Source organism: Somniosus microcephalus, chromosome 28 (genome assembly GCF_052327205.1).
Source record: "Somniosus microcephalus isolate GS21.2 chromosome 28, FLI_Smic_1.0, whole genome shotgun sequence".
Classification (NCBI taxonomy): domain Eukaryota; kingdom Metazoa; phylum Chordata; class Chondrichthyes; order Squaliformes; family Somniosidae; genus Somniosus; species Somniosus microcephalus.
In genome coordinates, this window is record NC_141014.1 from 46,983,117 (window position 1) to 47,010,510 (window position 27,394).

General features: G+C 45.2%; 4 protein-coding genes across 4 annotated transcripts; all 4 read right to left on the reverse strand.

Moving 5' to 3' along the window:
• Nucleotides 1-706: 706 nt before the first annotated feature.
• Nucleotides 707-2,657, reverse strand: LOC147099760 (ferritin heavy chain B-like). Its single transcript, XM_085969363.1, has 3 exons — nucleotides 2,492-2,657; nucleotides 1,623-1,769; nucleotides 707-861 (listed from the first exon to the last, which is right to left on the reverse strand). Exons 1-3 carry the CDS (start codon nucleotides 2,591-2,593, stop codon nucleotides 724-726), a joined length of 387 nt encoding a protein of 128 aa, XP_085825489.1. The 5' UTR covers nucleotides 2,594-2,657; the 3' UTR covers nucleotides 707-723.
• A 5,363-nt stretch (nucleotides 2,658-8,020) lies between these two features.
• LOC147099761 (ferritin heavy chain B-like) lies at nucleotides 8,021-11,712 on the reverse strand. Its single transcript, XM_085969364.1, has 4 exons — nucleotides 11,514-11,712; nucleotides 10,058-10,204; nucleotides 9,537-9,662; nucleotides 8,021-9,190 (listed from the first exon to the last, which is right to left on the reverse strand). Exons 1-4 carry the CDS (start codon nucleotides 11,613-11,615, stop codon nucleotides 9,038-9,040), a joined length of 528 nt encoding a protein of 175 aa, XP_085825490.1. The 5' UTR covers nucleotides 11,616-11,712; the 3' UTR covers nucleotides 8,021-9,037.
• A 4,631-nt stretch (nucleotides 11,713-16,343) lies between these two features.
• On the reverse strand, nucleotides 16,344-19,836 carry LOC147099762 (ferritin heavy chain-like). Its single transcript, XM_085969131.1, has 4 exons — nucleotides 19,685-19,836; nucleotides 18,427-18,573; nucleotides 17,115-17,240; nucleotides 16,344-16,736 (listed from the first exon to the last, which is right to left on the reverse strand). Exons 1-4 carry the CDS (start codon nucleotides 19,784-19,786, stop codon nucleotides 16,581-16,583), a joined length of 531 nt encoding a protein of 176 aa, XP_085825257.1. The 5' UTR covers nucleotides 19,787-19,836; the 3' UTR covers nucleotides 16,344-16,580.
• Nucleotides 19,837-24,124: 4,288 nt separating this feature from the next.
• LOC147099763 (ferritin heavy chain, oocyte isoform-like) lies at nucleotides 24,125-26,956 on the reverse strand. The gene is made up of 4 exons (XM_085969136.1): nucleotides 26,817-26,956; nucleotides 25,321-25,467; nucleotides 24,791-24,916; nucleotides 24,125-24,444 (listed from the first exon to the last, which is right to left on the reverse strand). Exons 1-4 carry the CDS (start codon nucleotides 26,916-26,918, stop codon nucleotides 24,292-24,294), a joined length of 528 nt encoding a protein of 175 aa, XP_085825262.1. The 5' UTR covers nucleotides 26,919-26,956; the 3' UTR covers nucleotides 24,125-24,291.
• Nucleotides 26,957-27,394: the final 438 nt, after the last annotated feature.

Sequence of the window (27,394 nt, forward strand, 5' to 3'; positions counted from 1 at the left end):
ATGGGGTAACTGGTACAAGTGCTACAGAGAAATAGGTGGATTGGACGTCAGATTAGATTTACTCCAGGAGTAATGCATTTACCAATTTAAAATTGGAAAGCAGAACCCCCTTCAGTTACAACTTATCCTTTGGTGTCCCAATTTCAATCTGCTTTATGCACTGGCCTCATCTCAGTGAGATCCTGATGTTGAAGTCTTTTGTGAAAGATCATCAGAAACCTATTGGGCATGGAGATATTGCTAAAGATCAGTGATCAGATTAAGCTCCCCAGATAGCCTTCAACTCACCCAAAACATGGCAAGTGTCAGCCATGGCTTACTGGTACCACTGCCAGTCAGAAGGCCCTGGGTTGTCCCATTTCAGAGAATTGAGTGAAAACCAACACTTCACTGCAGTACTGAGGGAGAGCTGCAATGTCAGAGGTATTGTCTTTTGGATAAAACAGTACACAAGGTCTTGTCTGCCCACATGGTACTATTTCAAAGAAAACAAACTGGAATGTCAGTGTCCTGGCCAATATTGATCACTAACCAACTTAATAAAACAGACTATCTGGTGATTTCTCTCATTTCTGCAGCAGGATCTTGGTGTGCAGATTGACTGCCATGTTGCAAACATTACAATAATGACACTTCAAGAAGTACTGAATTGGCTGTAGTGTTTTTGGACACCGACGACAAGGAAGGCACTGTAGATATGCAAATCTTTCTTTAAATGAGACATTAGGAACTTACATGAGGGTCAGTGTTCCCAGTGGAGAGTTGGTGTAGATCCAACAGACTCTGGTTGACATCCTTCTCCAGCTGCAGAGCTCTCTGCATCACCACTAGGCCATTGCTCCACTCATCCTGCTCTGGTTTCTGAGAGTTTGTAGGGGTGGGGTATAGAGTAACATTGGAAGAAATTAGTTAACAGACTTGAACATTTCAGGAGTTAGTCAGATCACAACTCAATGTCATTCTTGATATTCTAAGCCAGGATTTTAACCAGACAGTTCATCAAGAATTCTCTTTGGAATGAGTTATTTGACTTGAAATCACAGCACTATAGGCTCTAAAGTGAGATCACCTAAAATGGAGCACAATATTCCAAATGAGGTCTATCTAGCAGTAATTGCAGTAACACTTCCTTGCTTTCTATTCTATGCCAGAACATGAAGCCCACCTTTCAATCAGCCTTTTGTCTCTGCAAGCTAGCTTCTAAATGACATCTGTACTGGGACACACCCCAAATCCCTACACTCTTACATCTGATGTGAACATCAACCACTTCCTTCCAGTCAACCCCCTAGCCAGTCTCCAATTTTGCCCTGGAGCTCACTATAGACCCTAGCTCAGCAGATCACTATTTGCACATTTAGATCATATGCACTAGTCACCATCCAGTGGTCTATTTTATACCAACTGCCTCCTACTCCACCCAGTTTTATTGGGGTCACAAGGTTGCTTCTAATGCACTTCCAATTTCTGCCAGCAATCTCCTGCCTTCTGAAAATCCATGCATACAACAATCATTGAGCCTCCTCTTGGAACAACTTCCATGACTCAGATAATCTAGTATGAGGTAACTAGCCTACTTTTCACAAAACCATGGCAATTCTTCAAAGTTTGCTGAATCTAACCTTGACATCCTCCAGGACAACACGCCCCCCACGCATATTCTGGAATTGCAGCAGTTTCTCAGCATGCTCACGTTCCTCATGTGACTGCTCCTTGAAGAACTCGGCAAAGTGACGCAGGGCAACATCATCCCGGTCAAAGTAATACGACTGCAGGTAGAGAGAAAAATGGAAAAGAGACAATTGAAATCTAGATCTGATCCATGGCCAACTCAAATGGTAGCAACACCAATACTTTCCAAATCCTTTTTGAATATGTTGGAAGCTCCTCATTGAAGTAGCTCAACAGAATAGGAGGTTATGTTACTAGAAAATATTAGCGAGCTTTAATGCTTTTTGGAATAAAGCTCTCAACTACACTTGGTCAAAATATCTGTGGTATCTTCTTTTGTTCCCAGATGAAAGTCTAAAAGCAGAGAAGGAAAAGAGCCAAATCTTTAAAATTAAATAGTTTAACACCATCCTCAGGTGAGAAAGACTAACAGGATTCACTCAATTAGAGGGGGATAAAAACTGGCCAGAACCAGCCAATGTTTCACTAACTAGTCACCCAATTCAATCTAATTGTTGCCATCCAAGTTGGAAGTTGACTAGTTTTAGTGAATCTTCAAGATGAACCCTCCATTACAAACTTGATGAAACCCTGGAGTTAGTTTCAAATATAAACACATCAGAATAGGACAGAGCTATTACAGAGCAGGAAAGAGTCCTTCTGCAAGATCACTGTCTTAAGAGCATTCACTGGATTAAGACTGGGGAGGGCTATAGAGAGACCCTCTAAAGCCCATTCATTGACCTAGAGAAATTCTACCTGCTTAGAATAAAATAACAGCCTTAATTTTGAAATAGGACCCCAAAAATACAAAACTCACCATGGAGAGATAAACATAGGAGGAATAGAGCTCCATGTTGATCTGCTTGTTGACAGCATCCTCACAGTCCTTGTGATAGTTCTGACGCACTTGGGAGGCCATCTTAACTCTTCCTGTTGCAAAGCACTGAGCTCAAACTCCACTGTAGTAACAACCTAACCTCTACCCTCACAAGCTCCTGCATTTCAACAGGGTCTGGCATGATCAATGATGATTGACAATCCCTGTGAGCCAGTCAGGATCTTCCATCAATCCAGGCACCAATTAACAAAGGAGAGGGGGCGGTGTGTGATACCCAGAGCCAATCAGAGCTTTGGAATACAGAGGTTTGGATGATTATTCTGTGATGTCATTGCTGTTGGTTTCTTTGACTTTCCTCAAACTGAATTTGAAAGCGTCTCTGTTCTCAGAATCAGAGTTTCACAACATATCTCAAAGAGCTCGATGAAATTCCACCCTACAGATGGTGTCGAGCACAGCCGGCTCTAAGTTAACCCGTCTCTCGGAGAATTGATGGGCATCTCGGTGGCTCCAGAATGAGTCCGTGATACCAAGGTTCACAATGTTGACCACAATAGATTGAAAGAGACTGACCTACACCAGTCAGTCTGCAGTGGATCTGCAAAGCAGCCCACAACGAGTTGGGGAAATGGAAAGTGGATCAGTGGGGAGCTTCAGACAGAATCTGTTGCTCCGTCACTGTAAAGTGCGATGTGGACTTTTATCCCCATGAAATTTAAGAGCTGTAAAGTCCTGTGGTTAGTTTGCACTGTTTCCTCATCTCCTGCAAACCCCGGGTCTGTTTTGAGGAATGGTTTTATACCAGAAAGGTCAAGTGTCTCGTGTTTTCTCGACCGATGCTGCCTGACCTGCTGAGTGTCTCCAGCGTTTTCTGTTTTTCTTTGAGATTTCCAGTATCATAGAGTCATAGAGTAATACAGCACGGATAGAGGCCCTCGGCCCATCGTGTCCGCGCCGGCCATCAAGCCCTGTCTAATCTAATCCCATATTCCAGCATTTGTTCCGTAGCCTTGTATGCTATGGCATTTCAGGTGCTCATCCAAATGCTTCTTAAATGTTGTGAGGGTTTCTGCCTCCACAACCCTTTCAGGCAGTGAGTTCCAGACTCCAACCACCCTCTGGGTGAAAAAGTTCTTTCTCAAATCCCCTCTAAACCTCCCGCCCTTTACCTTGAATCTATGCCCCCTAGTTATTGACCCCTCTACTAAGGGAAAAAGCTCCTCAGCATCCATCCTATCTATGCCCCTCATCATTTTGTACACCTCAATCATGTCCCCCCTCAGCCTCCTCTGCTCCAAGGAAAACAAACCCAATCTGCCCAGTCTCTCTTCATAGCTGAAGCGCTCCAGCCCTGGTAACATCCTGGTGAACCTCCTCTGCACCCTCTCTAACGCGATCACATCCTTCCTGTAGTGTGGCGACCAGAACTGCACACAGTATTCCAGCTGTGGCCTAACCAGTGTTTTATACAGCTTCATCATAACCTCCTTGCTCTTATATTCAATGCCTCGGCTAATGAAGGCAAGTATCCCATTTGCCTTTTTTACCACCTTATCCACCTGTTCCGCCGCCTTCAGGGATCTGTGTACTTGCACACCCAGATCCCTCTGACCCTCCGTCTTGCCTAGGGTCTTTCCATTCATTGTGTATTCCCTTGCCTTGTTAGTCCCCCCAAAGTGCATCACCTCGCACTTTTCCGGGTTAAATTCCATTTGCCACTGTTCCGCCCATCTGACCAACCCATCTATATCGTCCTGCAGACCGAGGCTACCCTCCTCGCTATTTACCACCCTACCAATTTTTGTATCATCCGCGAACTTACCGATCATACCCTTTACATTCATATCCAAGTCATTAATGTAGACCACAAACAGCAAGGGACCCAGCACCGATCCCTGTGGTACCCCACTGGCCACAGGCTCCCAGTCACAAAAACAACCTTCGACCATCACCCTCTGCCTTCTGCCACTAAGCCAGTTTTGTATCCAATGTGCCAAGGCACCCTGGATTCCATGGGCTCTTACCTTCTTGACCAGTCTCCTGTGCGGGACTTTATCGAAGGCCTTACTGAAATCCATCTATACCACATCCACTGCGTTACCCTCATCCACACACCTAGTCACCCCCTCAAAAAATTCAATCAAATTAGTCAGACATGATCTTCCCTTGACAAAGCCATGTTGACTATCCCTGATTAATCCTTGCCTCTCCAAGTGGAGACAAATTTTGTCCCTCAGAATTTTTTCCAAGAATTTTCCTACCACTGATGTTAGGCTCACTGGCCTGTAGTTCCCCGGTTTTTCCCTACTACCCTTCTTGAATAATGGTACTACATTAGCGGTTCTCCAGTCCTCTGGCACATCCCCTGTGGCCAGAGAGGTCCTGAATATATGTGTTAGAGCCCCCGCAATCTCTTCCTTTGCCTCACCCAGCAGCCTGGGATACATTTCATTCGGGCCTGGGGATTTATCCATTTTTAGGCCAGCTAAAACCGCCAATACCTCCTCCCTCTCGATGTTAATATGTTCGAGCATATCACAGTTCCCCCGCCCTATTTCTATGTCTACATCGTCCTTCTCCATCGTGAAAACAGATGCAAAAAATTCATTTAGAACCCCTCCTACATCTTCCGGCTCCACACACAGATTGCCACTTTTGTCCCTAATGGGCCCTATTTTTTCCCTAGTTATCCTCTTACCCTTAATATACTTATAAAACATCTTAGGATTTTCCTTTATTTTGCTCGCCAGTGTTATTTCATGGCCCCTCCTTGATCTCCTAATTTCTTTTTTAAGTATCCCCCTGCACTTTTTGCACTCCTCTAGGGCTTCCTCCGTCTTTAGCCTTTTGTATCTACCAAAAGCCCTCCTTTTTTTCCTAATCCATTCTCGTATATCCCCTGACATCCAAGGTTCCCTGTGGTTTTTGGAACCACTCTTGACCTTTACGGGAACATGTTGCCATTGTATGATCTCAATCTCCCTTCTGAAGGCCTCCCATTGCTCCGATGTGGATTTTCCTACAAGTAGCTGATCCCAGTCCATTTTGGCCAGATCCTGCCTTATCCTATTAAAATCGGCCTTCCCCCAATTTAGAACCTTTATTTCCGGCCCATCCCTGTCCTTTTCCATGACCACCTTAAATCTTACCATATTATGGTCACTATCACCAAAGTGCTCACCTACTAGCACTTTTTCCACTTGGCCGGCCACATTCCCTAGAATTAGGTCCAGTACCGCCCCCTCTCTTGTAGGGCTTTCTACATGCTGGCTCAAAAAGCTCTGCTGGATGCACTTTAAGAATTCTACACCCTCTGAGCCTTTCACACTCTGACTATCCCAGTTAATATTGGGGAAGTTGAAATCACCCATTATTATTACCCTATTATTTGCACATTTCTCTGAAATTTGCCTACATATCTGTTCCTCTATCTCCCCCTGACTGTTTGGAGGCCTATAGTACACTCCCAGCAAAGTGCTTGCCCCCTTTTTGTTTTTAAGCTCCACCCATATGGCCTCATTAGAGGAACCTGCTAATATATCATCCCTCCTTACTGCAGTAATTGACTCCTTAATTAATATTGCGACACCCCCTCCTCTTATACCTCCCCCTCTGTCTCGCCTGAAGATTCTGTACCCCGGAATATTGAGCTGCCAGTCTTGCCCCTCCCTCAACCATGTCTCCGTGATAGCAACAATATCATACTCCCATGTGTTTATCAACACCTTCAGTTCATCCACCTTATTTGCAAGACTCCTTGCATTAAAATAGATGCCATCCAGCCTTGCCCTCATATATTTGCCCTGGATCTCGCTACCACATGGAGTAGTTGAGGCGAAGAGCAGAAATGCATTTAAGGGGAAGTTTGGTAAGAAGGGAATAGAAGGATATGCTGATCGGATTAGATGAAGAAGGGCGGGAGGAGGCTCGTGTGGAGCATAAACACTGGCACGGAGCAGTCGGGCCAAGTGGCCTGTTTCTGTGCTGTAAATTCGATGTAATTCTTAAAACACGGGCTCCTGTAATGTTTTTCACATCGAGTGGGCTGAAGACTTTGTTTTGTCTGAAACATGAAGCCATCCAACCCGTCAGCACGCAAACCCATCCCGACTCGTAGAATTGCGGCTCATCGTCGTGTGAAATGTGGGGACTCAGATACCCCAGAAATGCCTCTGAGAGATGCAAAGACATCAACGTGGAATGGCTGAAGACGGCAATTTCATTGCACCCGCTGCAGTTCTCAGCTAAGTTCCTAAATTAGCGTGTAAACACTGGCGTGTTGCAGCTGCAGCATCATCAACGGATGAATCCATTCCTGGGGGTGAAGGACACAAATGGAGATGCAGTCGGATTTGGAAAGGATGATTGCTATTTGGTATGAACTGCACAATGGGCCTGAATACCAATCAATACATTTAAGGAGCAGCTGCCGGTATTGGGTTTATACATTGATGGAACAGGCAGGGAGGGGGAAAGAGTTTCAGGAGAAGTATCTATTTAACTTGGGTGTTGTCCTTTGTGCATTTAATGAAATACATTTACTGCTTCCAGAAGGATTATATTTTGTGGGAATACAGTTCCACACGGATTCCTCATCCTTCAATACCTTACCCAAGACCATGAGTGTTGGCAGGATAGTCAACCATGGTGGGGGAGGGGGGAAGGAGAGGGGTCCCAGAACAAAGCCCAATAGGGTATTCACACTTTCCCAGTAAGAAACCTTTGAATTCTCTACCCCAAAGGGCTGTGGATGATGAACCATTAACTATATTCAAGGCTCAGATAGATTTTTAGATTGTAGTGTGATCAAGGGATATGGAGATCGGGCTGGAAAGTAGAGGTGAGATTGAAGATCAGCCATGATTTTATTGAATGGTGGAGCAGGCTCAAGGGCCGCATGGCCTACTCCTGCTTCTAATTATGTTATGTGGATAGCAAGCTGATATGGCAATTGTTGATTCTCCTCCACCACCACTTCAATTGTAATCCCCTTATCATGAGTTCAGTGAGCTCCAACATTGCTGGTCTGTGCAGCAGTTATTTGTTTCGCTGCCCAGAAAGGCTATAGCAGCACTGGTGAGTTTGTTAACAGAGTTACCCCCGCTAATGACTGATGGGGATCTGTAGCAGTTTACTGAATACAAACTGCTCTTCCCCAGGGAAAATATAATTCTTAGAGAATGCTAAACCAGAGCTTTCTCTTCATTGGACTGAAATGACAGAACACAGTCACAGCAAATCATCCTTGTGTTTATTATAACTTGTATTTCATTGTAGTGGCTAAATTATAACTCTCCAAGCTCTCAAGGGCAGGGGGAATATTCATCACCATGGCAACAAGTACTTCTATTTAACTGCCTAGACCCCAAGCTTTGGAATACCCTCCCTAAACCTCTCTGCCTCCTTTAAGACTCTAAAACCAAATTCTGACCAAACTTCAAGGGGCCCTGGTCCCATTAGCTCATTTGGCTGAACACACCTTTGTACATTAAGTTGTTGTATTACAACATTGCAGTTTGCTTGCAACTCAAGATTGACAAATTTCCAAGAAATACATAGAATATCCAAGTTAAATAAATTAAAATTACCGCGGCAAAAAAAAAGAGAACTGTTCCCATTGGTGGAAGGGTCGAGAACCAGAGAACACAGATTTAAGGTGATTGGCAGGGGGCCCACAGACGACATGAGGAAAAACTGAACAGAGCGAGCGGTCAGCATCTGGAATGCACTGCCTGAGGTTGATAGAGGCAGACTCAATCTCGGTTTCCAAAAAGGGAACTAGACAAGCACCTGAAGGAAAAAATGGCAGGGCTCCACAGAAAGGGCAGGGTGTGGTACTAGCCGAAGTGCTCCTGCAGAGAGCCGGCATGGGCTCGACAGGCCGAATGGCCTCCTGTGCTGTAACCATTCTATGACCAAATCCCATGACAACACTGCTGCACAGCCCAGTGTAATACTGGAAATGTAAGCAAGTTCACAGAACATCACAGAAACCCCACAGTGCAGATAGAGGCCATTTCGGCCCATCGAGCTTGCACCGACACACATCCCACTCGATCCCCATAACCCCTACACCAACACATATCCCACCCTATCCCCGTAACCCCACGTATTTAATCCCCCCTAACACTAAGGTTCAATTTATCATAGCCAATCAACCTAACCCGCACATCTTTGGACTGTGGGAGGAAACCAGAGCACCCGGTGGAAACGCACGCAAACACGGGGAGAATGTGCAAACTCCACACAAAGATTCACCCGAGGCCGGATTCGAAACCGGGTCCCTGGCGCTGTGAGGCAACAGTGCTAACCACTATGCCAACTGGAACAAAAACCACTAAAATTTACAAGCAGACAAAATCCAGTCCAGCATAGAACAGTTTATTTACAGTTAGTGACATTTCACATTAAGAGCCCAGGTCTCAGCTCTTGCACAAAGTCACAAGCCATCATTCCCTACAAGACAGGAGTCTCGCACACAATTATAAATACAAGTACTAAATACAATAGGCTTCATCCCTGCAGTCACTCTTCCCCCAGGGTGTGCTTGTCAAACAGGTACTCTCCCATGCCATTCTCAGGGGCTCCCAGTCTCTTCAAGTTGGTGATGTGATCTCCAAGCTTCTTGATCATCTTCACTTGCTCATCCAAATAGTGGGTCTCCAGGAAGTCACACAACTGGGGAAAAGAGGGAAACTAGTTATGTCCAGCAGCAGATTTCAAGGAACATCCTAGCTTCCCCCCGAGAGTTTAATCCACTTGGACTGCAGGATAGTCTAGTGGTGCAATTGAGATTAATGGAATTACTGCATCATTAGATTAAACTTCCTGCACAATAGGGGCATAGATCCTCGAATCACTGGGACACATTTACTAGTCACTGTCCACAGTAGGCCAACCTCCCACCACTCAAACCTAAAAAAGGCACCAACACAGCTATTGGGCGTGAAGATCTTATAAATAGGCTCAAGTTTCCACCACCTCCAACTGAACATATGCCCACATTACAGCATCAAGAACTTACATGAGGGTCGGTCCTATCAGTGGCGAGTTTGTGCAGATCCAGCAGACTCTGGTTGACATTCTTCTCCAGCTGCAGAGCTCTCTGCATCGCCTCCAGACCATTGCTCCACTCATCCTGCTCTGGTTTCTGGAAAGGGAAATTCAGACAGTTCACTGTATAATGGAATAAACAAACAAGAAAGTATTGAAGGAAATTAGGGGTGCAAATATCTAATTTTACCATGAACCAATGTGTTAGAAGAAAATAGAACTACGGCATTAAGCCAACACAACTACTGGAGTCAAATCACAGATGTATTTAAGGGGAAGCTAGATAAGTACTAGGGAGAAGTGTATAGAAGGATATGCAGATAGGGTTAGATGAAGCACGGTGGGAGGTGGTTCGTGCAGGATACACTCCATCATGGACCCACTTGGTCAAATGGCCAGTGCTTTAAATTGGAACAAATTGCTTTAGAAAGTATTTGAAACAATCAGTCTACGGGGACCCAGACAGAAGGTCACTCGTTTATTGAGCCAAACCTTGATGTCCGCCAAGATGATTCGGCCTCCACGCCAATTCTGGAATTTCATCAGTTTCTCCGCGTGCTCCCGTTCCTCGTGTGACTGCTCCTTGAAGAACTCGGCAAAGTGACGCAGGGCAACATCATCCCGGTCAAAGTAGAAGGACTATGGAGAGATCAGAAAAGTAGTTGGGTATCCCAAAGCAGATCAATCATGGGTATCGTACATAAAGCCAACCTGGATTATGCTTTCTTTCAAAGGGTTCAAGTCTCACTGAACTCGTTGTACATGAAAACTAGCACAGGCCTACTTACTGCACTAACCTGGTAGCGAGTGGACAATCTTACCCCTAGCAATAGGGGAACTGGCCAATAGAAATGGCAAAAGAACCAGAGGCTACAGGAGGAAACTCAAGTGCATGCGCTGCCTGAAAGGGTGGTGGGAGCAGATTAAATAGTAACTTGCAAATATTGGCCCAGATCTAATGCCAAGGGGCACTAAACAAACCCGTTAAAGTAGAGTCTAGTCACAGTGCACAATATGTAGTACATCAAAGAGAAACTGGTCTGAGTCTTACTGGCTACATTCATCCCATGAACTAAAATTACCACAAGCAGCATTAATTTGGCACCTTCAACACTAATCAAGGTATGTGATACCAAGGAATAAAGGTTCATAAGCCTTCAGAATTTGAAGTGCTTGGTCATGGTCAAGAAGTAGGAAAGCAGAGGAGTTAAGGGAGAGTTCCCCTGAGTAGGGTCAAAGTGGCTGAAGGATTTACCACCATTAAAGCAAAGGGAGCTAGAGAAAAAGACAGAAGGGCACAAACTAGTACTTAAAACTTGGAGGTTAAGAATATTAGGAACAGGAGTAGGCCATTCAGCCACCCAAGCCAGCTCCACCATTCAATTTGGTCATGGCTGACCTGTAGCTTTACTCCATCTCCCTGGAGACCCTTACCCAACAAAACATCTGTCTTGAAAGCTCCAATTGTCCCAGCATCCGCAGCTTGCGGGATGGGAGGGCAGGAAAAGAAAGCGTTCCGGATTTCCACCACCCTCGTGTGAAAAAGTGCTTCCTGATTTCCCTCCTAAATGGGCTACTTCTAATTTGAAGATTACATCCCCTCATTGCAAAAGCAAGGTAGGAAAAAGCCATGGGGTGATTTAGAAGTGAGGATAAGAATTCTGAATGCCACACATTGAATGCAGAGTGTATTCCAAATATAATCTTCAACACCCTCACAAGAGCCCAGGAGAGAGTCATTAAGATACTCAGAATAAGGTTCAGCTATTGCAAGGACCTGGAGAGGCAGTTTGTTAATGCATACACAAGCTGATAAATTGCATTATTATAGCTTTAAAAAATGAATTTACTGTGCATAGATTGAGGGGTGGGCTAGATACAGCACAGAATTTAGTAAAGTCACATTACATAGTCTCCATTGTGAAGTGGTCAGAAATACAAGACTCACCATGGAGAGATAAACATAGGAGGAATAGAGCTCCATGTTGATCTGCTTGTTGACAGCATCCTCACAGTCCTTGTGGTAGTTCTGACACACTTGAGAAGCCATCCTAATTATTAGTTTTATTTTAAAAATCTAAGCTTTGTTGAAGTAAGAAACTGAGATTTAACCAAACTCCTAATATTTATACCGCTGGATAATCCAGGGCGTGGCCGCCTAGATGATGAGTGACATTCCTCAATACCCAATCAGAAGTGGCAGCCTCTCTCAGAGCACCAATCAAGTAAAGGGAGGCGGGGAGATGACTCCCAGAGCCAATCAGAACTTTGAAAAATGAGTGTCATTGGCTGACATGGCAATAAGGACCCCAAGGGAAGGGGACAGTAGCCTCGTGGTAAATTGACTGAACTAGTCATCCAGAGGCTTTGATTAATGGGACGTGAGTTGAAATCCATCCACAGCAGCTGGGGCATTTAAATTTATAGAAAAAAAAGAAGGATCCCAATCGCCCTGACTTTCCTCAAACACAGTTTGAATATCTGGAATCACAGGCTTATCTTTCGGCTAATCCATTGGGACGATTAAATCATCAATCAGAAACATTTAAACCATAAGTTACCCCCTTTTTAAAGGGGCACAAACAATAAGTTTCAAATTATGACAAAACTAAAATAAAAACCTTTTAAATTATAATTGAGTTCCCTGGATCCACTCTGCACTCCAGTCCCTCTGGTGCCCACCGGTTAGGGAAAGCCTCAAAGGGAACCGTCAGACACTGCGTGCTCCCTCTTCAGGGACACCCAGGCATTGGTTGTAGCCACGGAAGAGAGGCGGGCAGCCGGAGCGAACACCCCCCACCCCATCGACCGCGCTCTGCCTGGACCAGTTGAGGGCCACCTTGCCCAGGTTAATTGAATCCTCCGTTGTTTGCGAGTCAGTGTCTTTTTAATAGTTCTGCGTGGTTCAGTGGGTTGGTCATTTTCAGGTATCTGTGGGTTTGAGGCAACATCCAACCAGATCAGTGAATCTGCAAAGCGGGTCAGGCGAATGGAAAGTGCGTGTGAAATAGCAGAGGCTCTGACCATCATTTTCCAATCTTCTCTGGCTTCAGGTGTGGTGCCAGAGGACTGGAGGACTGCTAACGTGGTACCGTTGTTTAAAAAGGGACCATGTACAGCAAGCACCTCAAAGCACTGGAGAGGTACCACCGACGCTGCCTCTGCAAGATCCTGCAAATCCATTGGCAGGATAGACACTCCAACGTCAGTGATCGCGCTCAGGCCAACATCACCGGCATCGAAGCTTTGACAACGCTCGATCAGCTCCGATGGACGGGTCACATTGTCCGCATGCCCGATACGAGACTCCCAAAACAAGCGCTCTACTCGGAGCTCCGGCACGGCAAGAGAGCCCCAGGTGGGCAGAGGAAGTGCATCAAGGACACCCTCAAAGCCTCCTTGAAAAAGTGTAACATCCCCACCGACACCTGGGAATCCCTGGCCCAAGACCGCACAAAGTGGAGTAGAAGAATCCGGGAAGGCGCCGAACACATCGAGTCTCTGCGCCGGGAGCAAGCGGAAGCTAAGCGCAGGCAGCGCAAGGAGCGCACGTCAACCCAAGCACCCCACCCACCCGCCCCTTCGACCACCGTCTGCCCCACCTGTGACAGAGACTGCAGGTCCTGCATTGGACTCATCAGTCACCTGAGAACTCGTTTTAAATGTGGAAGCAAGTCATCCTCGGTTCGGAGGGACTGCCGAAGGAGAAGAAGAAGTTTAAAAATGGAGAATGGGATAGACCGAATAATTACAGGCCAGTCAGCCTAACCTCAGTGTTGGGAATATTATTGGAAACATTTCCGAGCGACAGGATAAATCTTCATTTAGAAAGACACGGATTAATCAGGGACAGTCAGCATGGATATGTTAAGGGAAGGTCATGTCTGACTAACTTGATTGAATTTTTTGAGGAGGGTCGATGAGGGTAGTGCGTTTGATGTAATCTATATGGATTTTAGTAAGGCTTTTGATAAGGTCCTGCAAGGCAGACTGGTCACAAAAGTAAAAGCCCATGATATCCAAGGCAAAGTGGCAAGTTGGATCCAGAATTGGCTCAGAGGCAGGAAACAAAGGGTAATGGTCGAAGGGTGTTTTTGTGACTGGAAGGCTGTTTTCAGTGGGGTTCCGCAGGGCTCAGTAATGGGTCCTTTGCTTTTTGTGGTATATATCAATGATTTAGACTTGAATGTAGGAAGTATGATTAAGAAGGTTGCAGATGATACAAAAATTGGCTGTGTGGTTGATAATGAAGAAAGCTGAAGACTGCAGGAAGATATCAATGGACTGGTCAGGTGGGCAGAACAGTGGCAAATGGAATTCAATCTGGAGAAGTGTGAGGTCATGCATTTGTGGAGGGCTAACAAGGCAAGGGTTAAATGGTAGGACACTGAGAAGTGCAGAAGATCAGAGGGACCTTGGAGTGCATGTCCACAGATCTCTGAAGTTAGCTGGACAGGTAGATAAGGTGGTTAAGAAGGCATACGGGATACTTGCTTTATTAGCCGAGGCATAGAATATAAGAGCAGGGAGGTTATGTTTGAAATGTATAAAACACTAGTTAGGCCGCAGCTAGAATACTGCGTGCAGTCCTGGTCACCACATTACAGGAAGGATGTGATTGCACTAGAGAGGGTACAGAGGAGATTTACGAGGATGTTGCCTGGGCTGAAGAATTTTAGCTATGAGGAAAGATTGGATAGGCTGGGTTGTCCTATTTATCCCTCAAATAAAAACAGAAAATGCCGGAGACACTCGGCAGGTCAGGCAGCGTCTGTGAAGAGAGAAACAGAGTCAACGTTTCAGGTCGATGACCTTTCGTCAGAACTGGAAAAAAGCCGGAAATGGAACAGATTCTTAAGCAAGTGAAGAGGCTGGGAAAGGGGGGAGGGGAGGAAAGAACAAAAGGGACGGTCTGTGATAGGCTGGAAGGCAGGAGAGATTAAGAGACATTGAGAGATATTCAAGGCAAAGGGAGATGGTAATGGGACAGGTTAAGAAACAAAGGATGGCTCTAGATGAAGTGTAAATTGTGCTTTCTTTTAATATTAATCCCTCAACCAACATAACAAAAACAGATGATCCAGTCATTATCACAGTGTTGTTTGTGGGAGCTTGCTGTGTGCAAATTGGCTGCTATGTTTCCTACATTACAACAGTGACTACACTTCAAAAAGTACTTCATTGGCTGTAAAGTGCTTTGAGACTTCCGGTGGTCGTAAAAGGCGCTACAGAAATGCAAGTCTTTCTTTTCCCTAGTCTCATTCTTTTGTATTTTCCCACATTATATGCCATTTTCCACCCAGCTATCCCGATCCCTTTGTATTTGTAGGTCCGCCTCACCCCCATTATTAGATTCATGCCAGCTTTAAATGATGGTTAACTGTGTATGTGTGTTTTTGTAATGTTATAAATATTACCTTTTGCACGAGTACATTCCATGTCTTTGACATGTACTGGGGTAAGTCTGGTCTATCCGCCGGGGAAAGGATGTTGGAGTTAAGCTGACAGGATTGGGGGGATTGCAGGAAGAGAGAGGCAATCACTGTGTGTACTCTTTTTGAGCAACCCATAAACAAAGAGACTAACTAAACTCAAAACATTAAGTGAAACTTAACAAATCAAGTTGAAATTTGGTTGCTGGGTGATGAATCACTCCAGTCCCCACCGGTCGCAGGAGGCCTCGAGCGTGCCGGGTTCACCGCGTGCTCCATCTCCAAGGACACCCGGGCACGAACATGGCCGCGGAAGAGAGGCAGGCAATCCGGCTGAACGACCCCCCGGACCAATTGATGGCTTTTTTAGCCAGGCCCAGGCCGACAAGGGTGACCGTAGATCAGGAGCGTGGGACTGAAGTGCAACCAAAAAAAGCGAGGAGCAACCCCTTCAGGTAATGAAAGAGGGGCTGCAACCTCTCACATTCTATGTAAACGTGAAACACGGACTCCTCCAGGCCGCAAAAAATGCAGGCGGCCTGGGAGTCTGTGAACCTATTTAAAACCATATTGCACAGGACCGCTCCGTGCAACACCCTCCAGGCCAAGTCCCCGATGGAACAAGGGAGGACTCCCGCGTAGAGAGCCCTCCATTGGGGACCTCCGCCACCGCCGGTCAGCAAGACGCCACGGCGTGTGCAGACAGCAGACGGCAAAGTGGAGTGTGTGTGCGCGCAGGAGCAGCCCGTGCAGGAAACTCCTCCGCGCGGAATGAAAAGGCACGGAGGGTCTTTCCTCGAGACGGCGCAAGTTGTGAGGAGCCGGTTCCCGAGGAGAGTTTCGGGGCCGGGCGCCGATTAGGAACTCCGTCTGAACGGGGGTGAGCTCGGACGGGATCGCCCCCGTGCTTAAGCCGCCACGATACACCTAGTGGAGCCGGGGCCCAGTGCCACTTTCACTGACTCGATGGCTTTGACTGCGAGCCGGACGTTGGCCCAGGACAGGCGCCGTGCCAGCTCCTCCGCCATACAGCAGATACCCGACTCTGGTCACCTTGCCAGGCACAGCCCTGCACGCCGCCAGCCACCCGAACCCACAGTCGTGGAGGTGTGGATTCCTGAGCAACAGCTCCCGCAGGAGAGCCGCCGCTCCCGACGGGGGGAGAGTTCCGCCTGGAAGCGACATAGTTCCAAACCCATAGCAGTTCCTGGTAGAAGACAGGCAGCTCCCGCAGGCTGGCACGCATGCCGCCCACTTTCACAAACAGGAGCTGCATGGCGTAATTGAGGCGGTGCAGTTGGTGGAAGAAATACGTCGCCAACGCACACCATCGCAGAGGACACAGCCCAGCGTAGCTCTTCTCTGAAGACAACCAAATGTTATCAGAAAATAAGCAACCACTCAAATTTACAAGGAGACAAAATCCAGTCCAATGTTGGACAGTTTATTTACAGTTAGTGACAGTTGATATTACAGAGCCCAGGTCTCACAGCTCTTTGTACAAAGTCACACAACCCATCATTCCCTGAAGGACAGGGTCTCCCACACAATTATATAAACACGAGTACTGAACACAATAAGCTTCAGTCACTCTCCCCCAGGGTGTGCTTGTCAAACAAGTACTCTCCCATGCCATTCTCAGGGGCTCCCACTCTCTTCAAGTTGGTGATGTGATCTCCAAGCTTCTTGATTATCTTAACTTGCTCATCCAAGTAGTGGGTCTCCAGGAAGTCACACAACTGAAAAGAAACAAAGTGAAACTAGTTATGGCCAGTAGCAGATATCAAGGAACATCCAAGCTCCCCCCACTTCCTCTGGAGTTGGGATTTTAATCCTCTTGGACTGGAGGATAGTCAAGTGGTGTAATTGAGATGATGTAAATTTGCTCAAATGATCTAGTAATTCCTGTACAATAGATGCTTAGATCCTGGAACCACTGCGACACACTTATTCTCAATGTCCACATAAGGCCAACTGTCCCATCCTCACCCCAACCCCCTTAAGAACCCAGGAGACACCCCAACACAAAGCGATTGGGCATGTAGATTGTTGAATCGGCTCAAGGACAGCAAGGTTCCACCACCTCCAACATACCCAAAGACCCACCAAGAACTTACATGAGGGTCAGTGCTCCCAGTGGAGAGTTTGTGCAGATCCAGCAGACTCTGGTTGACATTCTTCTCCATCTGCAGAGCTCTCTGCATCACCTCCAGACCATTGCTCCACTCATCCTGCTCTGGTTTCTGAAGGTGAAAATCACAGTTCACTTACAATGAATTAAACATTCATGCAGAGCCGAACTAGGCAGATACCCACTGATAATAAACATCCAAAAACGAGCACTAAACTTCCTAAATCACCTCAAATCTAGCTCCCCAGACACCCTTCATTTCAAAGCCTTTCAGACCCAAGAGCTAAACCCAGAAAAGAGTCCCCTGAGTCAGCTGCTACGGAAACTAAGTACTCAGCCGGACCCTGACCAGCCCCAGACCAACACAGCCGCCCAAACACCAATCCGAGTGAACCAAATCATTAAAAAATGCAAAGAAACCTACCTGGAACATTGGAACAAAATAACCGAAAGCCAAAGCAGATTAGAATGTTACCGGGCCCTAAAAAGAGAATATAAACTGGCAGACTACCTCACGACCATCAGAGACACAAAACAGAGACAGACCCTCACCAGGTACAGACTAAGCGACCACCAACTGGAAATTGAAAAAGGCAGATACAAGAAATCCTGGCAGCCTAGAGAGAATAGAATATGCGATCAATGTCTGGCTGGCGAGGTTGAAACAGAAATGCATTTCCTCCTAAAATGCGAAAAATTCAACACATCAAGAAACATATTATTCAACAAGCTAAGCCAAACAACCCCAGATTTCAAGGAATTGGATGATCTGTCAAAATTGAGAATAGTCCTAGGAGAAGGAGACAGACCATACCTTGGGGCCAAATATGTAACAACATGTCACAACCTGAGGACTGTTTAAAATTAAGACTGTTTAAAAATTAATATTGAACGTACCAAATGAAGTACAAAGACTGTTTAAAATTAATATTGTTTAAAAGTAATATTGTATGTACCCAACAAATGTCAAATCGATTGACACCTACAGAATGTTGGAAAACTGTACCTTTTTGCTATGTAAGCTTTGGCAATATGGTTCTCTGTAAACTTTCATGCCAATAAAGCATTTTAATTGGAATTGGAATTGGAATTAAACAAAAAAGACACAAGACAGCACAAGGAAAACAGGGGTGAAAAGCAGCCAGAAATCCATGTTACCATGAACCAATGTGTCACAGGAATATAGAATGACAGCATTAAGCCACCAGAACCATGGATTCAAATTGGAACTAATTGCTTTAGAAAGTATTGGAAACAAGGGGAACCCGACAGAAGGCCACTCATTTATTGAATCCAACCTTGATGTCCTCCAAGATGATTCGGCCTCCACGCCGATTCTGGAATTTCATCAGTTTCTCAGCATCCTCGTGTTTCTCATGTGACTGCTCCTTGAGGAACTCGGCAAAGTGACGCAGGGCAACATCATCCCGGTCAAAGTAATAGGACTGTGGAGAGAATTTTAAACAGCTTCAGCAGACCTAGATCTTCATATACAATGCAAGATTATATTTACCCCTAGTTAGCTAGTGAGTTCTTAATCTTGCAAAAATAGATAGAACCATAGAAGATAGGAGCAGTAGTAGGCCATTCGGCCCCTTGAGCCTGTTCCAACGTTCAGTGAGATCATGGCTGATCATCCAAACAAGTACCCTGTCCCTGGCTTCTCCCTTGATCCTGAAGATACCATTGGTTAACTAACAAAATGCAATTCACTTCACTAATCTGAACATGTTGGCCAGCTTCTCCTCCCAAGAACCAGGATGAAACAGTCAACCAACAAATAAAAACTATAAACTACAGTTCAAGATTATATTTCATGACCAGTCAAACTAAACTCTACTGCTGGATAAGTAGTCCCTCCTCTACTTCCAGTCAGTCAGTCAGTCAGTCAGTCAGTCATTCAGATGAGATGTTAAACAGAGGCCCTGTCTGTCCTCAGGTGGATGTGAAAGATCTCAAGGCACTACTTCAGAGAACAGGGGAGTTCTCTCCAGATTCCCAGGCCAATATTTATCCCTCAACCAAAACAGATGATCTGATGAGTCTCATTGTTTGTGCAAGCTTACTGTGCACAAATTGGCTGCTGCATTTCCCACATAACAGGTGGCTTCATTGACTACCTCCCAAAGTGCCTTGTAGCCAAAGAGATCTAGGCACAGTGAACAAGGCTTCAACACCAGGATTCCCAGAACTTCACTTCCAGTTGAAGAGAAAGCTAGTGAGGACCTGCCATCATGTCACTCACTACAGTCACCACACTGAAACTGAACTTTGTTTCATATCAACAAGCACCAACAGTCACTTGACCAGGTTTGTGCTCTTCTGTTACAAACTCAGGCAGCAGCTGAGCTCGTTCCATATATTAAACCTGCTCAACAGAGTGCAGCTACTACAAGGAGCAGGCCATCAACACAACAAGCTCACCCTGAAGTACTCACTGCTCAAAGATTGCTTCCCCAGGTAAGAAAGTCAAGAGAAATATAGTTTAAAGCCAGTTCATGGAACTACAGAATGTCCAGCTTTTAAGAATACAGCAACAAGGAATACAAGACTCACCATGGAAAGATAAACATAGGAGGAATAGAGCTCCATGTTAATTTGCTTGTTGACAGCATCCTCACAGTCCTTGTGGTAGTTCTGACGTACTTGGGAGGCCATCTTCACTATTTCCTGTTATACTATTACTGCTCACTAGCACCTAGAAAGTTCAAAAACTAACCCTTTCTAACTCAAGCTCTTGTATTTATACTACTGGGACAGCCTGCATTCAAACAAGGAATGACATCACCAATGATGATTGACAATCCCTGAGAGCCAATCAGGAATCTTTCCTGAATCCAGGCACCAATTAACAAAGGAGAGGGGGTGTCGGGGAGGAGGGGGGGAGACCCAGAGCCAATCAGAGCTATGGAAAACCGGCAGGTTTGGGAGATCAGTCTCGGTGATGTCACTGCTTTTGGGTTCCTTGACCTTCTTCAAATCGGAAAGTCTCTCGTTGTTTGATGCTCTCATTTGAATTAAATGACAATTTGCTGCTTTTCTAAAGCTCAAGGTGCTGAGAATCATCCTTCGCTATCGATGAATTTTCCTACAATCGTTCCTTCATCGTCGCTGGGTAAAAATCCTGGAACTCACTGCCTAACAGCATTGTGGGAGTACCTTCACCGCACGGAGTTCAAGAAGGCGGCTCACCCCCACCTTCTCCAGTGCGACTCGCGCCGAGCAATACATTCTGGCCGTTGACAGCGACGCCCACATCCCGTGAATTAATATTCTAAAAATGGAATAAATTGATTGGAAACATCTTTGTGTGTTATGGAACATACACCAGAGTATTATTCATTTCACATTTTCAGATTCTGTAGAACCGGGACCCATGAGGCTTGACTTTCCATTAAATATTTCTCCCCATCACACAATCCCTTCGGATGTAAAGACAGAAATTTCTCTTCCAGAAAAAACAGGCAAGTTCCCGATGGCGGGGAGTCCAGAACGAGGGGTCACAGTCTAAGGATAAGTGGGAAGCCATTTAGGACTGAGATGAGGAGGAATTTCTTCACCCAGAGAGTGGTGAACCTGTGACATTCTCTGCCACACAGGGCAGTTGAGGAAAATTCATTAAATATATTCAAGAAGGATTTGAATATATTTCTTGAGGCTAAAGGGATCAAGGGATATGGGGAGAAAGCAGGGACAGGGTACTGAATTTGGATGATCAGCCACGATCTCATTAAATGGCTGAACAGGCTCGAGTTGCCGAATGGCCGACTGATGCTCCAATCTTCTATGTTTCTCTGTGTATTTTCTAGCCCGTCACTCGGGGAGCTGCTACCAGGGCTGTGCTTCTTTGTAGTCAGACTGTAGGAAATGTATCGGCACGGAGCGGGGTGAACGTCGACCTCATAGATTTTGTGAGATGCAAACAGTTACCATTAGTGCCGTTCTGACCTCAGTGCGGGGAGTGCTTGCAGCCGAACCGCACCCGAGTTCAACGTGTTAAATTGGTATAGAACCTCGGTTAGACTACACTTGGAGTACGGTGCACGGTTCTGGTCTCCATAGAATCATAGAATAGTGCAGCACAGAAGGAGGCCATTCGGCCCATCGAGTCTGTCCCGGCTCGTTCAAAGAGCAATCCAGTTAGTCCCACTCCCCCGCTCTTTCCCCAGGAACCTGGAACTTTTTTCTACTTCAAGTATTTATCCAATTCCCTTTTGAAGGCCACTATTGAATCTGTATCCACCGCCCCATCAGGCAGCGCATTCCCAATCCTAACCACTCCTTGTGTAACAACGTTTTTCCTCCTGTCGCCTCTGGTTCTTTTGCGAATCATCTTAAATCTGTGTCCTCTGGTTAGCGACCCTTCAGCCATTGGAAACAGTTTCTCTTTATTTACTCTTTCGAAACCCTTCATGATTTTAAACACCTCTATCAAATCTCCTCTTAGCCTTTTCTGCTCGAAGGAGAATATTACAAAAAGGATATAGAGGCACTGGAGAAGGTGCACATTTGATTTACAAGGATGATAGCAGAACTGAGAGGTTATATCTATCAGGAATGACTGAACAAGCTGGGGCGCTTTTCTCTAGAAATAAGAAGGCTGAAGGGTGACCTAATGGAGGTCTTTAAAATTATGAAGGTGTTTTGATAAGGTAGATGGAAAGAAAATGCTTTCACTTGTGGGGGAGTCCAGAACTGAGGGCCATAAATATAAGATAGTCACTAATAAATCTAACAGGGGATTCAGGAGCAACTTCTTCAGTGGTGAGAATGTGGAACTCGCTACCACATGGAGTAGTTGAGGCGAAGAGCAGAGATGCATTTAAGGGGAAGTTTGGAAAGAAGGGAATAGAAGGATATGCTGATCGGATTAGATGAAGAAGGGCGGGAGGAGGCTCGTGTGGAGCATAAACACCGGCACGGAGCAGTCGGGCCGAATGGCCAGTTTCTGTGCTGTAAATTCGATGTAATTCTTAAAACACGGGCGCCTGTAAAGTTTTTCACATCGAGTGAGCTGAAGACTTTGTTTTGTCTGAAACATGAAGCCATGAAACCCGTCAGCACGCAAACCCATCCCGACTCGTAGAATTGCGGCTCATTATCGTGTGAAATGTGGGGACTCAGATACCCCAGAAATGCCTCCGAGAGATGCAAAGACATCAACGTGGAATGGCTGAAGACGGCAATTTCATTGCACCCGCTGCAGTTCTCAGCGAAGTTCCTAAATTAGCGTGTAAACACTGGCGTGTTGCAGCTTCAGCATCATCAACGGATGAATCCATTCCTGGGGGTGAAGGACACAAATGGAGATGCAGTCGGATTTGGAAAGGATGATTGCTATTTGGTATGAACTGCACAATGGGCCTGAATACCAATCAATACATTTATGGAGGAGCTGCCGGTATTGGGTTTATACATTGATGGAACAGGCAGGGAGGGGGAAGAGAGTTTCAGGAGAAGTATCTATTTAAGTTGGGGGTTTTACTTTGTGCATTTAGTGAAATACATTTACTCCTTCCGGAAGGATTATATTTTGTGGGAATACAGTTCCGCACGTATTCCTCGTCCTCCAATACCTTACCCAAGACCATGAGTGTTGGCAGGTTAGTCAAACATGGTGGGGGAGGGGGAAGGAGAGTGGTCCCAGAACAAAGCCCAGTAGGGTACTCACAGTTTCCCAGTAAGATATTTTCAAATTCTCTACCCCAAAGGGCTGTGGATGCTGAACCATTAACTATATTCAAGGCTGAGATAGATTTTTAGATTGTAGTGTGATCAAGGGATATGGAGATCGGGCTGGAAAGTAGAGGTGAGATTGAAGATCAGCTATGATTTTATTGAATGGTGGAGCAGGCTCAAGGGCCGCATGGCCTACTCCTGCTTCTAATTATGTTATGTGGATAGCAAGCCGATATGGCAATTGTTGATTCTCCTCCACCACCACTTCATCAATTGTAATCCCCTTATCATGAGTTCAGTGAGCTCCAACATTGCTGGTCTGTGCAGCAGTTATTTGTTTCTCTGCCCAGAAAGGCTATAGCAGCAGTGGTGAGTTTGTTAACGGAGTTACCCCCGCTAATGACTGATGGGGATCTGTAGCAGTTTACTGAATACAAACTGCTCTTCCCCAGGGAAAATATAATTCTTAGAGAATGCGAAACCAGAGCTTTCTCTTCATTGGACTGAAATGACAGAACACAGTCACAGCAAATCATCCTTGTGTTTATTATAACTTGTACTTCATTGTAGTGGCTAAATTATAACTCTCCAAGCTCTCAAGGGCAGGGGGAATATTCATCACCATGGCAGCAAGTACTTCTATTTAACTGCCTAGAGCCCAAGCTTTGGAATGCCCTCCCTAAACCTCTCTGCCTCCTTTAAGACTCTAAAACCTACTTCTTACCAAGCTTCTGGGGTCCCTGGTCCCATTAGCTCATTTGGCTGAACACACCTTTGTACATTAAGCTGTTGTATTACAGCATTGCAGTTTGTTTGCAACACAAGATCGACAAATTTCTTAGAAATACATAGAATATCAAAGTTAAATAGATCAAAATTACCCTGCCAAAAAAAATAAATAGAACTGTTCCCATTGGCGGGAGGGTCGAGAACCAGAGGACACAGATTTAAGGCGATTGGAAGGGGGCCCAAAGACAACATGAGGAAAAACTGAACGCAGCGAGTGGTTAGGATGTGGAATGCACTGCCTGAGAGGGTGATGGTGGCAGACTCAATCTCTGTTTCCAAAAGGGAATTAGACAAGTACCTGAAGGATAAAATGGCAGGGCTCCACAGAAAGGGTAGGGTATAGTACTAGCCAAAGTGCTCCTGCAGAGAGCCAGCATGGGCTCGACAGGCCGAATGGCCTGTTGTGCTGTAACCATTCTATGACCAAATCCCATGACAACACTGCTGCACAGCCCAGTGTAATACTGGAAATGTAACCAAGTTATGTTAACTGGAACAAAAACCACTAAAATTTACAAGGAGACAAAATCCAGTCAAATATAGAACAGTTTATTTACAGTTAGTGACATTTCACATTAAGAGCCCAGGTCTCTCAGCTCTTGCACAAAGTCACAAGCCATCATTCCCTACAGGACAGGCGTCTCGCACACAATTATAAATGCAAGTACTAAACACAATAGGCTTCATCCCTGCAGTCACTCTTCCCCCAGGGTGTGCTTGTCAAACAGGTACTCCCCCATGCCATTCTCAGGGGCTCCCAGTCTCTTCAGGTTGGTGATGTGATCTCCAAGCTTCTTGATCATCTTCACTTGCTCATCCAAGTAGTGGGTCTCCAGGAAGTCACACAACTGGAAAAAGAGGGAAACTAGTTATGTCCAGCAGCAGATTTCAAGGAACATCCTAGCTTCCCAAAAGAGTTCAATCCATTTGGACTGCAGGATAGTGTTGTGGTGCAATTGAGATTAATGGAATTACTGCATCATTAGATTAAACTTCCTGCAGAATAGGGGCATCGATCCTAAAATCACTGGGACACATTCACTGGTCAATGTCCACAGTAGGCCAACCTCCCACCACTCAAAAACCTAAAAGGCACCAACACAAAGCTATTGGGCGTGAAGATCTTTTGAATAGGCTCACGGTACCACCACCTCCAACTTAACAAATGCCCACATTACAGCTTCAAGAACTTACATGAGGGTCAGTCCTAACAGTGGCGAGTTTGTGCAGATCCAGCAGACTCTGGTTGACATTCTTCTCCAGCTGCAGAGCTCTCTGCATCGCCTCCAGACCATTGCTCCACTCATCCTGCTCTGGTTTCTGGAAAGGGAAATTCAGACAATTCACTGTACAATGGAATAAACAAAAAACAAACAAACAAAGTATTGAAGGAAATTAGGGGTGCAAATATCTAATGTTACCATGAACCAATGTGTTGGAAGAAAATAGAACTACAGCATTAAGCCAACACAACTACTGGAGTCAAATAACAGATGTAGGTAAGGGGAAGCTAGATAAGTACTAGGGAGAGGTGTATAGAAGGATATGCAGATAGGGCTAGATGAAGCACAGTGGGGGGTGGCTCGTGGAGTATAAACTCGGTCATAGACCCACTTGGCCAAATGGCCTGTTTGTTATAAATTGGAACCAATGGCTTTAGAAAGTATTTGAAACAATCAGTCTACAGGTCCCAGACAGAAGGTCACTCGTTTATTGAGCCAAACCTTGATGTCCTCCAAGATGATTCGGCCTCCACGCCGATTCTGGAATTTCATCAGTTTCTCCGCGTGCTCCCGTTCCTCGTGCGACTGCTCCTTGAAGAACTCGGCAAAGTGACGCAGGGCAACATCATCCCGGTCAAAGTAGAAGGACTATGGAGAGATCAGAAAAGTCGTTGGGTATCCCATGGCAGATCTATCATGGGTATTGTACATAAAGCCAACCTGGATTTTGCTTTAATTCAAAGGGTTCAATTCTCACTGAACTTGCAGTACATGGAAACTAGCACCGGCCTACTTACTTCACTAACCTGGTAGCAAGTGGACAATCTTACCCCTAACAATAGGGAAACTGGCCAATGGAAATGGCAAAAGAACCAGAGGCTACAGGAAGAAACTCAAGTGCATGCACTGCCTGAAAGGATGGTGGGAGCAGATTAAATAGTAACTTGCAAATATTGGCCCAGATCTATTGCCAAGGGGCACTAGAAACAAACCCATTAAAGTAGAGTCTAGTCACAGTACACAATTCATGTAGTACATCAAAGAGGAGAAACTAGTCTGAATCTTACTGGCTACATTCATCCCATGGAACTAAAATTACCACAAGCAGCATTAATTTGGCACCTTCAACACTAATCAAGGCATTTCAGAGGAGAACCAGATACCAAGGAATAAAGGTTCATAAACCTTCAGAATTTGAAGTGCTTGGTCAAGGTCAAGAAGTAGGAAAGCAGAGTTAAGGGAGAGTTCCCGAGTAGGGTCAAAGTGGCTGACGGATTTACCACCAGTACGGCAAAGGGAGTTAGCGAAAAGACAGAAGGGCACAAACTGAGAGTTAAAACTAAGGTTAATATTAGGAACAGGAGTGGGCCATTCAGCCACGCGAGCCTGCTCCACCATTCAATTTGATCATGGCTGACCTGTAGCTTTACTCCATCCCCCTTGAGGCACTTACCCAAGAAAAGCATCTGTCTTGAAAGCTCCAATTGTCCCAGCATCCACAGCGGGGGGGAAAAGCAGGTAAAGAAAAAAAAAAAAAAAAAAAAAAAAAAAAAAAGTGTTCCAGATCTCCACCACCCTTGTGAAAAAGTGCCTCCTGACTTCCCTCCTAAAAAGGGCTATTTCTAATTTTAAGATTACATCCCTTTATTGCAAAAGCAAAGTAGGGAAAGGCCATGGAGTGATTTAGAAGTGAGGATAACAATTCTGATTTCCACACATTGAATGCAGAGTGTATTCCAAATATAAACTTCAACAACACACTCAAGAGCCCAGGAAAGAGAGTCATTAAGATACTCATAATATGGTTCAGTTACTGCAAGGACCAGAGAGGCAGTTTGTTAATGGACACACACAAAATGATAAATTGCATTATATTTTAGCTTTAAAAAATGAATTTACTGTGCATAGATTGAGGGGTGGGCTAGACACAGCACAGAATTTAGTAAAGTAACATTACATAGTCTCCATTGTGAAGTGGTCAGAAATACAAGACTCACCATGGAGAGATAAACATAGGAGGAATAGAGCTCCATGTTGATCTGCTTGTTGACAGCATCCTCACAGTCCTTGTGGTAGTTCTGACGCACTTGAGAAGCCATCCTAATTATTATTTTTTGCTAAATCTAAACTTTGTTGAAGTAAGAAGCTGGAATTTAACCAACCCCCCCAAACTCCTACTATTTATACCGCTGGATAATCCAGGGCGTGGCCGCCTAGATGATGAGTGACATTCCTCAATACCCAATCAGAAGTGGCAGCCTCTCTCAGAGCACCAATCAAGTAAAGGGAGGAGGGGAGATGACTCCCAGAGCCAATCAGAACTTTGAGTGCATAATTGGGCTGGAGAACCAAATTTTAATTTGATTATTAAGGTTTATTTGAAGTTTTATTGGTTTATTACAGTTTTATTGGTTTATTTACAGTTTTAATGGTTTATTTACAGTTTTTATCTGTCTAAATTTATGGTTTTACCAAAAGAGGAACCAAATTTTAATTTGATTATTAAGGTTTATTTGGAGTTTTATTGGTTTATTTACAGTTTTATAGGTTATTTACAGTTTTTATTTGTCTAAAT

Bases quoted from the DNA above. Each gene is read 5' to 3' on its own strand.
- LOC147099760 (XM_085969363.1), bottom strand. From the start codon at position 2,593: ATGGCCTCCCAAGTGCGTCAGAACTATCACAAGGACTGTGAGGATGCT. The intron at 1,770-2,491 runs GTGAGTTTTGTA...CTCTACCTGCAG, and splicing joins CCTATGTTTATCTCTCCATG to TCGTATTACTTTGACCGGGA. The intron at 862-1,622 runs GTTAGATTCAGC...ACAAACTCTCAG, and splicing joins TTGTCCTGGAGGATGTCAAG to AAACCAGAGCAGGATGAGTG.
- LOC147099761 (XM_085969364.1), bottom strand. From the start codon at position 11,615: ATGGCTTCTCAAGTGTGTCAGAACTACCACAAGGACTGTGAGGATGCT. The intron at 10,205-11,513 runs GTGAGTCTTGTA...ATCTCTCCATAG, and splicing joins CCTATGTTTATCTCTCCATG to TCCTTCTACTTTGACCGGGA. The intron at 9,663-10,057 runs GTTTGGCTCAAT...TTCCCTTTCCAG, and splicing joins TCATCTTGGCGGACATCAAG to AAACCAGAGCAGGATGAGTG.
- LOC147099762 (XM_085969131.1), bottom strand. From the start codon at position 19,786: ATGGCCTCCCAAGTACGTCAGAACTACCACAAGGACTGTGAGGATGCT. The intron at 18,574-19,684 runs GTGAGTCTTGTA...TTCTCTCCACAG, and splicing joins CCTATGTTTATCTTTCCATG to TCCTATTACTTTGACCGGGA. The intron at 17,241-18,426 runs GTTGGATTCAAT...TTTCACCTTCAG, and splicing joins TCATCTTGGAGGACATCAAG to AAACCAGAGCAGGATGAGTG.
- LOC147099763 (XM_085969136.1), bottom strand. From the start codon at position 26,918: ATGGCTTCTCAAGTGCGTCAGAACTACCACAAGGACTGTGAGGATGCT. The intron at 25,468-26,816 runs GTGAGTCTTGTA...ATCTCTCCATAG, and splicing joins CCTATGTTTATCTCTCCATG to TCCTTCTACTTTGACCGGGA. The intron at 24,917-25,320 runs GTTTGGCTCAAT...TTCCCTTTCCAG, and splicing joins TCATCTTGGAGGACATCAAG to AAACCAGAGCAGGATGAGTG.